The 13303-nt window shown below is 29.3% G+C and overlaps 1 protein-coding gene across 1 annotated transcript in view; it reads left to right on the top strand.

Annotated features, from left to right (window-relative positions):
• Gr10 (gustatory receptor 10) overlaps window positions 1-13303 on the top strand; it is a 249541-nt gene that overhangs the window by 105533 nt on the left and 130705 nt on the right. Inside the window, exons 4-5 of the mRNA XM_089591413.1 lie at window positions 3642-3814; window positions 8771-8957. Of these exons, the coding sequence (XP_089447539.1) occupies window positions 3642-3814; window positions 8771-8957 (360 nt within the window). The remainder of the gene's footprint in view (window positions 1-3641; window positions 3815-8770; window positions 8958-13303) is intronic.

Here is a 13303-nt window from a genome sequence, read left to right as displayed (position 1 = left end):
CTTATAACCATCTACGGTTTAGAAAATTCCAAAAACCTCAAGTCTTAACTATCATACAATTTAATGAAGTTGTCATTTCTGTCAGTTGTTTATCGTCTTAGCTCTTAACAAAAATGGATGAGCTAGGTACAGGTTATGACGATGGAAAATAATTAAGTAATAGATATGTGACAAGTTTGCCGGAGATGATTCTGATATTATGATAAAAATATATTTTTCAAATGGGATGGTACACATGACAGTTGATGTAGCTTAACTTACAAAAAAATACCTTATACGCAAAAGGATAAAACGTATTAAAATTCAAACAATTGAATAATAGTACTTTGAGTTGCTGCGTAGAGATCAAACAAAAATTTCTCACCAATGTAAATAAGTTTTTGATAGTTAATCAAATTCGTATAATTCATTAGAAAACTAAAAAAAGATTTAGACTGCGTTTGTGTGCTCATCCCATATCCCCTCTTTTAGCTGATCTACGAGTCAGCGTGGTGTTATAAATAATATGAAGTAACACGCATCAACTACACTAATTTGAACTATTGTATTTTTTTTTACTCATACAGATATTTACGTGTTGGAATGTCTTTAAAGTTAAACAAGAAAGCGATCTCAAGTATTAAATTTAGCCATAATGCTTTATGTAGCAAATAGGTTAATTAATGCTTTTCTACAAATTACTATAATTAACCCAATGTAGTTCAATAATATTCACGATGGTAATGAATAAATCGTGACATCTGTTTATTGATGTATTACATCAAACCCCAATCTTAATTAATCTCCAACTTGACAAAATATCTAAAGAACAAACAGTTATTTTATCTTACTAATATATGAATTAAAGTCACTAAAACCGTTGTAATCGCTAACCGCGAGAACTACTAAGCTGATTTTGCGGAAACTTTGCATACCGATTCTTGACACTTCCTAGATGGTTTTAGTATAGTTTTTATCTTGAAAAATTAAATAAAAATAGCAATAAATAATCTCAAAGTATTGCTAAAATAATCTAGCGCTGCACTTTATTTCAGTAGGATCTGCTAGGTGACGTTGAGGTAATATTGGAGCCACCCGCAATCAAATATGGTGAAGAGTGGTAATAAGATGCCCTATCGAGTAGGCGATTATCGTCAGTCGCTTCGCGCACGTCGTACCGAACGCACGTATTTTATGCGCACATCCGATACGCACTTGCTTCCACTGTCGTGACACTCTCCTGAGTTTAGCCCTTCTCAGGACTCTTTTAAGCAACGTCGCACTAATATTTTTTTCTCCCGTAAGACTGTAGTGCCCCTCGCAATCGCGTCTGTAAGCAGTCACCCCCTCCTCTAGCCGCGACCTTCGGTCGCGGTCAAACGTGGCTGCCTCTTCACTGACCTTCTTCCAAATCTACAACCCAGAACTGGAAAACAGCTGCCAACACCCACCTAGGATGCATCCTGACCTACACACCTTCAACTCCACCATGGATACAAGCCAGCATGACGCCAGCATGACGCCAGCAACCTGTCTCCTACAGCACTGGTCAGCTACATCAAGACACTTCAAGGTAAGATCCTTGAACGAGAAACACGGCTGTCTCAGACCGAATCTGCCCTCGCCCAAGAGAATAAGTCCCTTACCACAAAAACTGCTGGCGTACCTCAAATCAAGTGCGTGGAACAGCCCACTGCCAACAAAACGACACCCCAGTCTCCCAAAAAGTCTCCCATCAAGCGAAAACAAAAGAAAACCCGGACCTCTACAAAAGAACCCGACAACATCGCCGACATACCCTCTGATTCCTCTGACTCTGACTCCTCCGAGGACGAAGAGAATTCCAAACCCGGCCCAAGCCTTCCTCCAATTGTAGTTTGCGACAAAAAACGCTTCTCCAAAATCCACAAAGCCCTTGCAGATAACAACATTAGCCTACACAGAGCCATTAACACTATGGACGGCATTAGACTGTACATGGAGACAGTCGAAGACTTTTAAACAGAAGTTAACAGCAATTTTGACTATCTGGATACCTGAGGGGAATCTTTTCTGGCCTGCTGTTGAAGCCACAGTTGGCAAGGTAGTTTAAACTTAGATGGCTCTTAAAAGAAGCGATGGGATTGATGGTTACGTAGGGAACATAAATACTAATAATGGCCCTGAAAAGTGCCAGTGGTGAAACTTCTAGCTATTCTTTATTATTATTCTTGATGATGAAAAGCTGGCTGCGGGTAGCTTGACTCTTACCCTCGAAGTCTCTGTGTACGGAGACCGTGATTGAAGGAGGTATGCCGCTGACCAAAGAATATCTCGTCTTCAGATCGTTCCCCAGGTAACCAACTGCTCATCGTTAGTCAGAAAAGTAGGCCTAGAGAATACCTTCTCTATGGATATGCCGTGGGGACGACCACTGAGAAGGAAGCCGTTGTGGCTGCCCATTCTTCTCAGGGCTGTCTTCCCTGGCTTATATTTGAGATAAAAAATTCTCTAACGACTCCAGGTTGAATGGTGGAATGGCCACATAACTCAGAAGTTTGGAGCAGTTTGTGCTCTGGCTAGACGCATCTCCTGGTATTCCACCGGAGACGTTATCGATATAGTTAATTTTTTATTGGTGGCACTCGTCAATCCTGGAAGTTCAGGGTGATAGTAGACCTAGATCACTTGCCCATTGAAGAAGAGCATCTTCGGTAACTGGCGTCCCCAGCTGCACGACTATCAGTTACATTCTCGATGCAGCTCGGTGAACTGCCGGTTAACGACTGCAGAACTTATCGAGACGCTCCGACCTATTATAACCTCACTTATTCAATTTTGTTGCAAGTAGCTCCGATTTTATGTCGATGCCACCTAGTGGATCCTACTTAACTAAAGTGAAAAGCTGGCATATTTTTGCAAAACTTTGAGCTTAATTATTGGCCTTGTTATTAAATTTTTATAAATAAAAACTGTACTAAAACCATCTAGGAAGTTTCAAGAGTCGGTATGCAAAATTTTAGCAAAAAAGATTCAGTAGTTTTCGTGGTTAGCGATTACAACGGTTTTAGTGACTTTGCTTTATATATTAGTAAAATTGAGTAATAATTACATCTTCAACTGACCCTAGTTGCCTAATACCTAAATTAGATAATTTACTAAACAAAAAATTAAAAAGAAATTAATTTAGTTAATAAACATTAAGTTTATAGGTTTTATACTGCATTATTGATGCTTTTTTTCTTATGATAATTCTAAGGTGTTATTATTTTTACTGAAGTTGAAGTAATAATTATTTCAGTTTAAGTAATAATTATTATTTTAGAATTTTATGATTTTAAACTTCTCTTTTTACTCAGGGTTGTTGTAAAATCCTATACATTAAGTACAAAGAAGAGATTGAACAGCCTTGTGTCGAATTTGGATTAATATAATTTTGTTACTATCATATAAAATTTTCAGCATGTACACGTATACACAAATATGGAGATACCACACGTAAAAATTGACTTCTAAATATGTAAGAAACTATTTGATCAAAGTTAAGCACTACTTTTTAATTTTTGGGTGATTTATGGAAAATACATGTTTTTAATTATGTACGTAGACTACGTGCTGACGGTTTGGTGTAATTAAAGGTAAAGATGATTCAGCTTTATGTATTTGTGTAATTTTTGTTTCAGGAGTAGCAGTTGCAGCATCAGTATTTACCTTTACAACAATGAGTATTGATAGATACCTAGCCATAAGAAGTCCTATAGGTTTTAGACAGAGGTTTAATCGTAAGGTTACAATAATTATCATTGGAGTTCTATGGGCGGTGTCTCTTAGTATATTCATTCCAGTTCTTAAATTAGTAAGTCAACATTCTGTAATTTTTTTCTAGTAATATTTAAATTTTATAACACACAAAATCAAAATAGTAATTTGTGGTACCATAACAAAAACATAATTCAATCTTTATTTACAAATTACTTAAGTCGAGGAACTAATTCTTTATTCATTATTGTTTCGTCACCTTAGCTCAATAAATTTTAAATCATAGCCATGCGACTTTAAGGTGGCTCCAGTGGCCTCAATGTTAAAATTATAAATAACCCAACCGAGGTTAATAAAATTGAATTATATTCTTTGAATTCCCATCTTTCTATTCGTATAAAAAAAAATGAAGGTTGACGATGAAAATTGTAAGAAATCATGCTTACAAAATCGTAGATTTAAGACGGGTTGGATCGGAAATGCAAGCTTACGCGATATACAACCTACTGCTGCACTTATATAAATAACCCGTAAGGTGTAAAAAATATACTATCTTGTATATATTATTACGTAGTTTTCGATGACATGAGAAAAGTGTCTTGTTATCGAACAAAATCTTTAAATAATCGGAGACTAAGTATACAGTTGCGAGTGCAAGTCAGCTCTCAGCTGTCTGCATTCTGCAGAGTACATATATATAGGTATAACTACTCTTGAACTTAGGAGCGTACCGTAACAGTTCATCAATTAGGGCACCATAAAACTTTTTTGTTTTTTTATATAAACTCACTAAAATAACAGATAAAATGTAGAATATGGCTTACAACAGTCTCTACGATAATTTTATACCATATTTTAAAGAAAATAATGATTAATTTTTAGTCTCCCCATTTGATACGGCACTAGGCGCTGGAGCCACCTTAAATGCATGATAAGAATAGTATATTACCAAAAAGTAGGGCTATTCCTGACTGTACCATATCATCGGATGATGAACGATCAATAGTAGCCCCATTTTTTGGCCATGGTACGTATTATTTTTTTCTTCCACCTACACTGAAAGTTTGACACAAAAATTCACAACATTTGTATAAATATTTTCGACTCGCCGTGCGCGGAGACCTCGATTATGAGCCATCTATTGTGACTCTAAGGACCTCGATTTACACACGCGACTTACAACTCATGCTGCGCACTCGTGCGAGTGCGTATGTACGTCGAGTTCTTTGCAGAGCCTTATTAGATGGCTCATAATCTCGTTCTCCGCGCACGATGTGTCGAAAAGTTGTATACACCACACGTGTAAGAGGTTACGTGATTGATACACGCGTGTCTTCGCACACTTGTTGGCGCTCGCGTGCTAACTGATACGAGTGCGTCAATCGCCTTCCTCGCGCACTAAGGTAAATGTACCAATGCTTGGCCACCAAAAAATTTGTCCCAAAGGTCGGCTGGCCAGGCTTTGGGACATTTGTCAACGTACCCTCACTTTTAGTGTGTCCTTATAGCTGGCTAATGTTCATTGCGTACAATTCATACGACAGGCCAGTTATTGGGACTTGAAGTTTCGGACTCAGGGACAGATTTTTTCTACAGTGGCCAAGAATTAAAACATTTCATCATGTCCAATAAGAAATAAAAGCTTTTTTTCTGTGCATGCAAAAAATTATTTCTTTCTGGTACAGTTTAAAATAGTGTTATAACTATAAAATAATACCTATTAGGACTTCAAATTTTACTTTATTTTTATATTTATGGAGTACTTTAGAAATTGGTTTACTAAGATGGCCAACGTTTGGGTACATTTACCTTAGTATCGCAATGTTCTATGGAGAGATTTTTGCTTTTTGCAAATAGTACTCAGTAGAATGGATAACAGAGTCATCTAAGAGCAACATTGCACTAAGGATCTTGCATGATTCTCTCTCTTTTTACTGACCTATAGGTCTTACTTTTCAGGTTATCATCGGCATGCTCTAGGGCATTGTGCATTTTACTATTTTTTGCTTCACTACTGTGTTTAAACTGAGCAAGTTTTTAAACAACAACATGCCATTTTAAATAGACATCGTTGATTTGTAAAAGTTGTTCCCACTTTCACCATGTTTTAAATTTTTTTCTGCAGATCGAAAAAATCTTAATTCCTTTATTTTTCTAAAATGTATCTTCGTATTTTTCTGTATGTATACTTACATAAATTAAAAATGGTGCATCCAAGTCTAAAATTCATTTTAAGTGTAAATTCGAAAAAAGTTTTTTCATGCTTTTTCACGTTCGACTTGCTGTTACTTCAGCAGTTTTTAAAATTGTGTTTTGAAATTTTATCCACTTATTTTTTAAGGTATGTACTTAGAAACAAACCAGATCTGAAATTCTAGGATCATTTAATAACTACGTGGCAAATTTTGTAATTTTTAGTATTGGATTTTACGAGTGCTTATACGTTTTTGAAAATATTGAGCGACAAAGTTTTGGAATTTTTATAACCCTTACGTTATCATAGTCTTAGTTGAGATTTTATTTTACAAAACCTTACGTTTTGATTCTACTTACATTTGCGGTACACAAATCGTAATTGACAAAAAAACGATGCTGTTGTAATTAACGACTAGGGAAACAACATACATCAGAGCCAGTATCAATAAGAAATCTGATTTGAATTTCTATGAAATACATCAAGATGCTGTCCTTACAAACTGCTTTTGTCGTCTCCCAAAAAATTTTATGGTGGAATACACTCTGTATTATTATACTAAAACTTTGCATGATACCAGCAAATATGGTCGGTAGTTCGCTGGAAATTTTTGCTTGTGAAATATCTACTTCTCGATCTAAAATTGCAGTTAAAATCGTGAGGACATAAGTAAGAAGTCAACAACTTGACAACTTACTTTGCTGTTCAGTACTGCATTGAAAGCAAAACTCAATATGCTTGATGATGTATAAAATTTTGTTAGCAAGCTCCACTAGGTTATCAAGCATTAATTCAGATTCCATTGCCAGGATAACGTGTACGTTGGACGGTAGTCATTGAAGTTAAAGTTATCGCAATGGACAGTTACATTAGCAACAGAACGAGAGTAATGAAGAAGCTCTGATAGTTTGTAATCACTAAGCTCTTACTCGTTGATTAACTGCGACGAACACGTTGTCCATTACGCTGATAAATAGTCGATTAAATCCATGTATAGAATCTGTACAAATTCATTTGAAGGGAATTGCTTATGGTATCCTCGATTTTCAAAGTAATACGAGCGTATAACTAAGAGATAACGTATTGGAATTTTTTTACCTCGTTTGTGATTTTAAAAAGTATAAATAGAAAATTAGCTTGCACGAACCATAAGCTTGGTTTGTCAGACCAAATAGATGGAAATTGCAATTTTACTGCAACTCGTTGATCTGGAGGATGATGATCAGCAATCTGAACAGTGGAGCCCTTAATCTACTGTGGTTATTATTGTTGTTGTTGTTGTTGTTGTTGTTGTTGTTGTTGTTACTCTGCATTCCAGCGAAGATCTTGAATACATCGAAGAAGCTTCTTGTTTTTCTCGCATAAAATGACGAATTCATCTGCGTCACGAAGTATTTCTTGTCATGATGCATTCTTTGTCAGCGTTACCAATATACGATATAAGCGATAAAGAATCAATTATCATAAGACTGCTGTATATCAGAATAGGTGGAAAATTCCAGAAACTAAATTCATTTGCATTCAAGCACGAGTGTTTATTCACACTTCTTACAGTATTTGACCAAATTACAACATGATCTAGTTAATGTTAGGTAGAAATGACGAAGCTTGGGGGTGCAGAGGAAATCAATACTCACGAGTTAAGACAACGTAACCTTGTTATTCGTACTGAAATTTATATATGTTGGTAGTATTATGGTCCAAAACTATAGTTGACCTTTCAGATCGAAATGTTGTAAGCTTTTTGCAAACCATCGACATTTGCAAAAAAACCTATTTTTTAATGTGACTGGGAGGGGTTTAAAGTTTTCAGAAAAAGATGATAAACTTTCTTCAATGAGGTAGTATTACATGCCAGTGAATATCCCTTCAGGACGTTCATCACACAGATTTTTTTGACAGACATTATTAAAACGGCAAACGTTTATTGAAATAGCAAAAAAAAATACCCACAAAAATTGCAGCTCGTTTGACTGTGCCATTATTTTATATATTTTACATTTTAAAAAATCGATATTAAACATGTAACCTTATGAAAAAGTAACGTTAAATGGCATTTATATGATTTGTAGGAATCTCCTAATTTTTTGGGTACAAAAGATTACTTTGAGATAAATCTATCGAACTTTCAAATAAACCGACAAGTTAGTTTTCAAATAAATTTAGAAAGAGAGGATGAAGTGTGCGTAAAAGCCTGTATGTGAGTAGATCCACATGAGAAAAACAATTGCTAGCTTTATTGCACACATTAGCGTTCCTCTCACTTCTCTGAACTTTTCCCCCAGTAATTATGTGAAGAACGTCCTTAAGTCAAAAAATCACTTTACTTACGAATGGAAAAATTGTAAAAGAATAAAACACAATAGAAATTAATTATTGTATTATTAGAGTACAAAAAAATTTTTTTCTAATTTTTGAAAATTTTGAAAAAATATAAAAAATTGTTTAAACAATTATTTATTTAGTTTAAAAGTGATGAATTAATGATAAGTAGGTTAATGTTGGTTGTATACGCACCAGGTGTGAACTCTATTTTTTTTACTGACGTTGCATGTTAAAAAGACCTCCAAAGTAGCTCGTTTCTTTGTTTTCAATTGACTAATGGGATAATTAAAAATACATGAAACAACAAAATTAATTAAATACGAAATGTTAGGGCTAATCGAATCTCGTAATGTTGATATAATGCTACTAATAAAAATATAATATTTATTACGACAATCGTGTAATGTATCTTATTGTAAATATTATTTTCACATTTAGTCTTTTATAGATTTTGAAGTGTTTAAGAGGTAGTGATTAATTTAAAAAATTGATCTTTGGGTATAGGATACACTAATTTCTTGTATTATTTTTTAGGTAATACTAAGAAACGTAAGTGCAGAATTGTGGAATATAACACTAACAAGCCCAGATGTTAATGGAGAAATTTTAGAGGTACTAAAACCTCCAAACTACTACGTTTGCTTAGAGGACTTTGAATCTCTTGGAGTTGACAGCTACATTTTCGGTGTTGGATATTTTACGTGTGTTTATGCTATTCCAGGTAAACTGCACATCAGGTCTTAATTGACATTTTATTGTTTTTCAATATTTTATCAAACCAAGTTTTTTAGTACATATAATTTTACTGTAACTTAAAAATAAAAAAAATAATTTCAGCATGTCTTAGGTAGATATCAGGTCGAAATGAATTTCATTTACTTGAAAAACTGAAAAAAAAATACAAAAAAATTTATTCCAGACTGTAATTTGACCTTTATTTTTGTTGATTATGATGAAACAAAAAATAAAAAAGTAACACACTCGAGCTGCAGACTTACGTCGAAAGTTAGTAATACATTGTTATAAGAATAAACAATTTAGGAAAAAATATAAAATTGAGAGCATAGTTTTTAAAGTGATGAAAATTTTACTCCTAGATACTTGTACTTTACAGTCAAACGGTTTGTTTTAATCATCCAATTACCATTTAGCTTACGTAGTCATGTTTTTTTTTTTTTTTTTTTTTTTTTTTTTTTTTTTTTTTTTTTCAAATAATTAGATTTTACCTTTATTTATCAGCCAGCCGTAAATTTTGTAGGTTAAGAAATAGTATATTACTCATCTAGGGAGAAAAAATAAAGAAAGAAATTCGGCATTTGGCTCCTCCTCGTCTTCACCTTGGGCGTCAGTTGCTTGCGATCTGAGGGATTCTTTGTTTTCTCTCGTGGGTTGTAATAGTATAAAGATTTTTCTCCCGCGCTGAAAGCCAGAATTTTTGTTCCACGAAGCAGATGGAAAGTTCTGTCTTTCAACGCATGATGATAAAAAAATATCATGTCCACTTTTTTTTGAAACAATAAATGTTGTAACTTAAATTTTTTATGATTTTTCGAAATTTATGTTAGTAAAAAGTTGTTGATACTTATCTGTTTTAACAACTTAGAATTACTTTGATTCTTTTTATAGAGATACTTATGCTTTTGTGGGGGACAGATGGTGATAAGGATCTCTGCCTAAACTTCTGTATTCAAAAACCTCTTTACTGTTTGTTTTACATGGAAAGAAAAAACATTCGGTAACCACATAGGAAGATAAATCTTTATGTGATGAATTTGTGACATGCTATGCACTTTTAGTGAATTTTTTATGCTTTTAACGCTGACTACCCTGTTAATGCGTTTGTAGCATCAGTACCTCTTTGACCTTCTTTCACTTGCAATTATCGATTTCTACGGATCTATTACTTTTAAGATACTTATAAAAAATATATATATATATAATTATTATAATTATTATTATATTATACAAGATTATTAATATTGATTAAATAATTTAAATATAAAAAAAAATGATATATAAAATTTAAGATTTTTAAATATTATAAATTTTATGTATTAATATATTTTTTTTATAAACAAATAGATATTTAATTATTATTATATTGAATTTTTGAATAATTTATTTTTAATTATATATGTGTTCTCAATAAATAAATATCTTACAATAATTAAATTAATATATATATATATATACTATTTAACGTAAAAACATGAATTCAGATTTAAAAAAAAAAATTAATAGTAATTTAAGTAAAACAGTTAAAATTAATAAAATTTTATTTTAAAAATCTAATTAATGATATTTAACTAATTTATAAAGATAATAGTATTATTTAGATTAAATTTTTGATCTATATTTTTTTTTAAATAAATATTTGTTATTATATTATATAAATATTTTTAAATTTAAAGATAAATTTATTAAATAAATAAAAAAAAAAAACAAATTATAAATATTTTTAATATGATATTATCATTAATGTACCCGTATGAAATATTCTAAGGTAGGTACCGTTGAAGCAGGATTCTATCTAAGAAATATTATTGAACGAAGAAATTTTTAAGAGTATACTACAAAATATTGATCATCTCTCTTACAAGGTATGTAATCAATGTACCCGTATAAAATATTCTAAGGTAGATACCATTGGGGCAGGATTCTATCTAAAAAATATTATTGAACGAAGAAATTTTGAAGAGTATACTACAAAATATTGATCATTCCTCTTACAAAGTATGTAATCAATGTACCCGTATAAAATATTCTAAGGTAGGTACCATTGGGGCAGGATTCTATCTAAAAAATATTATTGAACGAAGAAATTTTGAAGAGTATACAACAAAATATTGATCATTCCTCTTACAAGGTATGTAATCAATGTACCCGTATAAAAAATTCTAAGGTAGGTATCGTTGGGGCAGGATTCTATCTTAAAAATACTATTTTATTAAATTTTTTATTAGTTAAATAATAAAATTTTAAGAAATAGACTAATTTTAAGTCCTCAAATTTATAATTTAAAAATCATTATATTTTTTTTATTAAAATGAAAATTTTAGTTTATTGAAAATATTTTTTTTACATAAAAAAGAAAATTATTAAAATTAAATTTTATAAATTTTAATTTAGTTGAAATTTATTGTTTTTAATTTGTATATATAAAATTTAATGAAAATAAGTAAATTTAAATAATTCATATTAAACTTAATATACAGAATTATTAATTATTGATAAGTTAATAAATAGATTTAAAATTAATATGAAATTACTTTGTGCCAGCATTTGCAGTTATACAAAGCATATAAATAAATAAATTTATACGAATAAATTTATGAATATCAATTAATATAAATAATTTAATCAAAAATTTTCAGATAAAATTTAAAATTTTTATTAAAAATTAATCTTATAAAATTAAATAAAGATGATTATGAAAATAAAATAAAAACTTGGATTAGATACCCTTTTATTTTTTTTTAAAACAATTATATAAATTATTAATTTTTAGAAAATAAAAATTAAAAATTATAACGGTATTTTAGTTCATTAGAAAATTTTGTTATTTAATTTGATATTTCACGATAAAATAAACTTATTTCATAAAATTTATGTATGTTTGTAGTAAAACTATTTTTTAAATTCAATAATTTAAATATTTATAAAATAAAATTTAGAATCAATATGTAATAATATATAGGAATATAAATAATATACAATACATTAAATTTATTTTAAATATTAAAATTATTATTTCAAAATTGTATGTAAAAGTAAAAGAAAAATTATTTTTTTTAAATTTAATTGAAAATATGTACAAATTGCCCGTCACTTCTAAAAATTATTTAGAATAAGTCTAAACAAAGTAAATAAACTGGAAAGTTTATTTAGAAATAGAAATATAATTAAATTCATAACATTTATTTTTCTAATAAAAATTATTTTAATACATTATTTTAGAATAATAAATTAAATAAATTTAAAAGATTTTTGATTTTAATTTTTTTTAAATTAATAATAAATATGTAAGTAATACATTTTTAAAAAATTAAAAAATCTAATATTTTAAGTATTAAGACAGAAAATGAATTTAAATAAATGAATTATAAATTTATCATTTTTTTACTTTTGGTATCAGGGTTAATTTAAATTAAATAATAAATGTTATTTTTTCGAAAATAATTGAATTAAATTAATATAAAAATTATTTAAAATTAATATTTTAAATATCTTTATTGAAATAATATGTTATTCATGATTATTAATATCTAATTATTTTATAATTGAATTTTATTTAGTTTAAAATTAATATTTGAATTAATTAAAAAATTTATTTATATTTTTTAAAAAAAATTTTTAGGAAAAAGCTTAAAAAATTATTTTAATAATTATGGAAATAAATTAATTATAAAAATAGAATTAAAAATTTTTATTTTTTTATAATTCATAATAATAAATTAATTACATTTAAATTATTTAAATTATATTTGAATATCTATAAAATTATTTAATTTAATAAAAAAATTGAATTAATAATGAATAAATAAGTAAAAATTAATTTATAAAATTTTAAAATTTTAAAATTAATTTAATGAATTTGGCAATAATTATCATTCATCTGTTTAATAAAAACAAAGATTATTGTATTAATTATAATAAATAATCTTTGCTCTATTAAAATTTTTTTAAATAGCTGCATTTTTGTTCTAACGTAGCATAATCATTTGGCTTTTTAATAAAGTCTAGAATGAAAGAATAAATAAAAAAAAAACTTTATAAAGTTAAATAATTAAATTTTATGTTTAATCAAAAAATCTTAAATATTTATAAAAGACGAGAAGACTCCATAGAATTATACATTATTTATTTATAATCAATAAGTAAAATTTTTTATAAATTGAAAATAATATATTGGGGATATAAAAAAATTTAAATAAATTTTTTATTAATTTATCATAAATAAATTACATTCAAAAATTTAATTATAATAATTAAAATAAATCACCTTGGGGAGAACAGCGTTATTTTTTATATAAGTTTCTATTGGTAAAAAAAAATGCGACCTCGATG

Source organism: Copidosoma floridanum, unplaced genomic scaffold (genome assembly GCF_036245765.1).
Source record: "Copidosoma floridanum isolate Cflo_tuat_1 unplaced genomic scaffold, Cflo_Japanese_pri ptg000001l, whole genome shotgun sequence".
Taxonomy (NCBI): domain Eukaryota; kingdom Metazoa; phylum Arthropoda; class Insecta; order Hymenoptera; family Encyrtidae; genus Copidosoma; species Copidosoma floridanum.
This window is presented reverse-complemented; position numbering and strand designations above follow the sequence as displayed.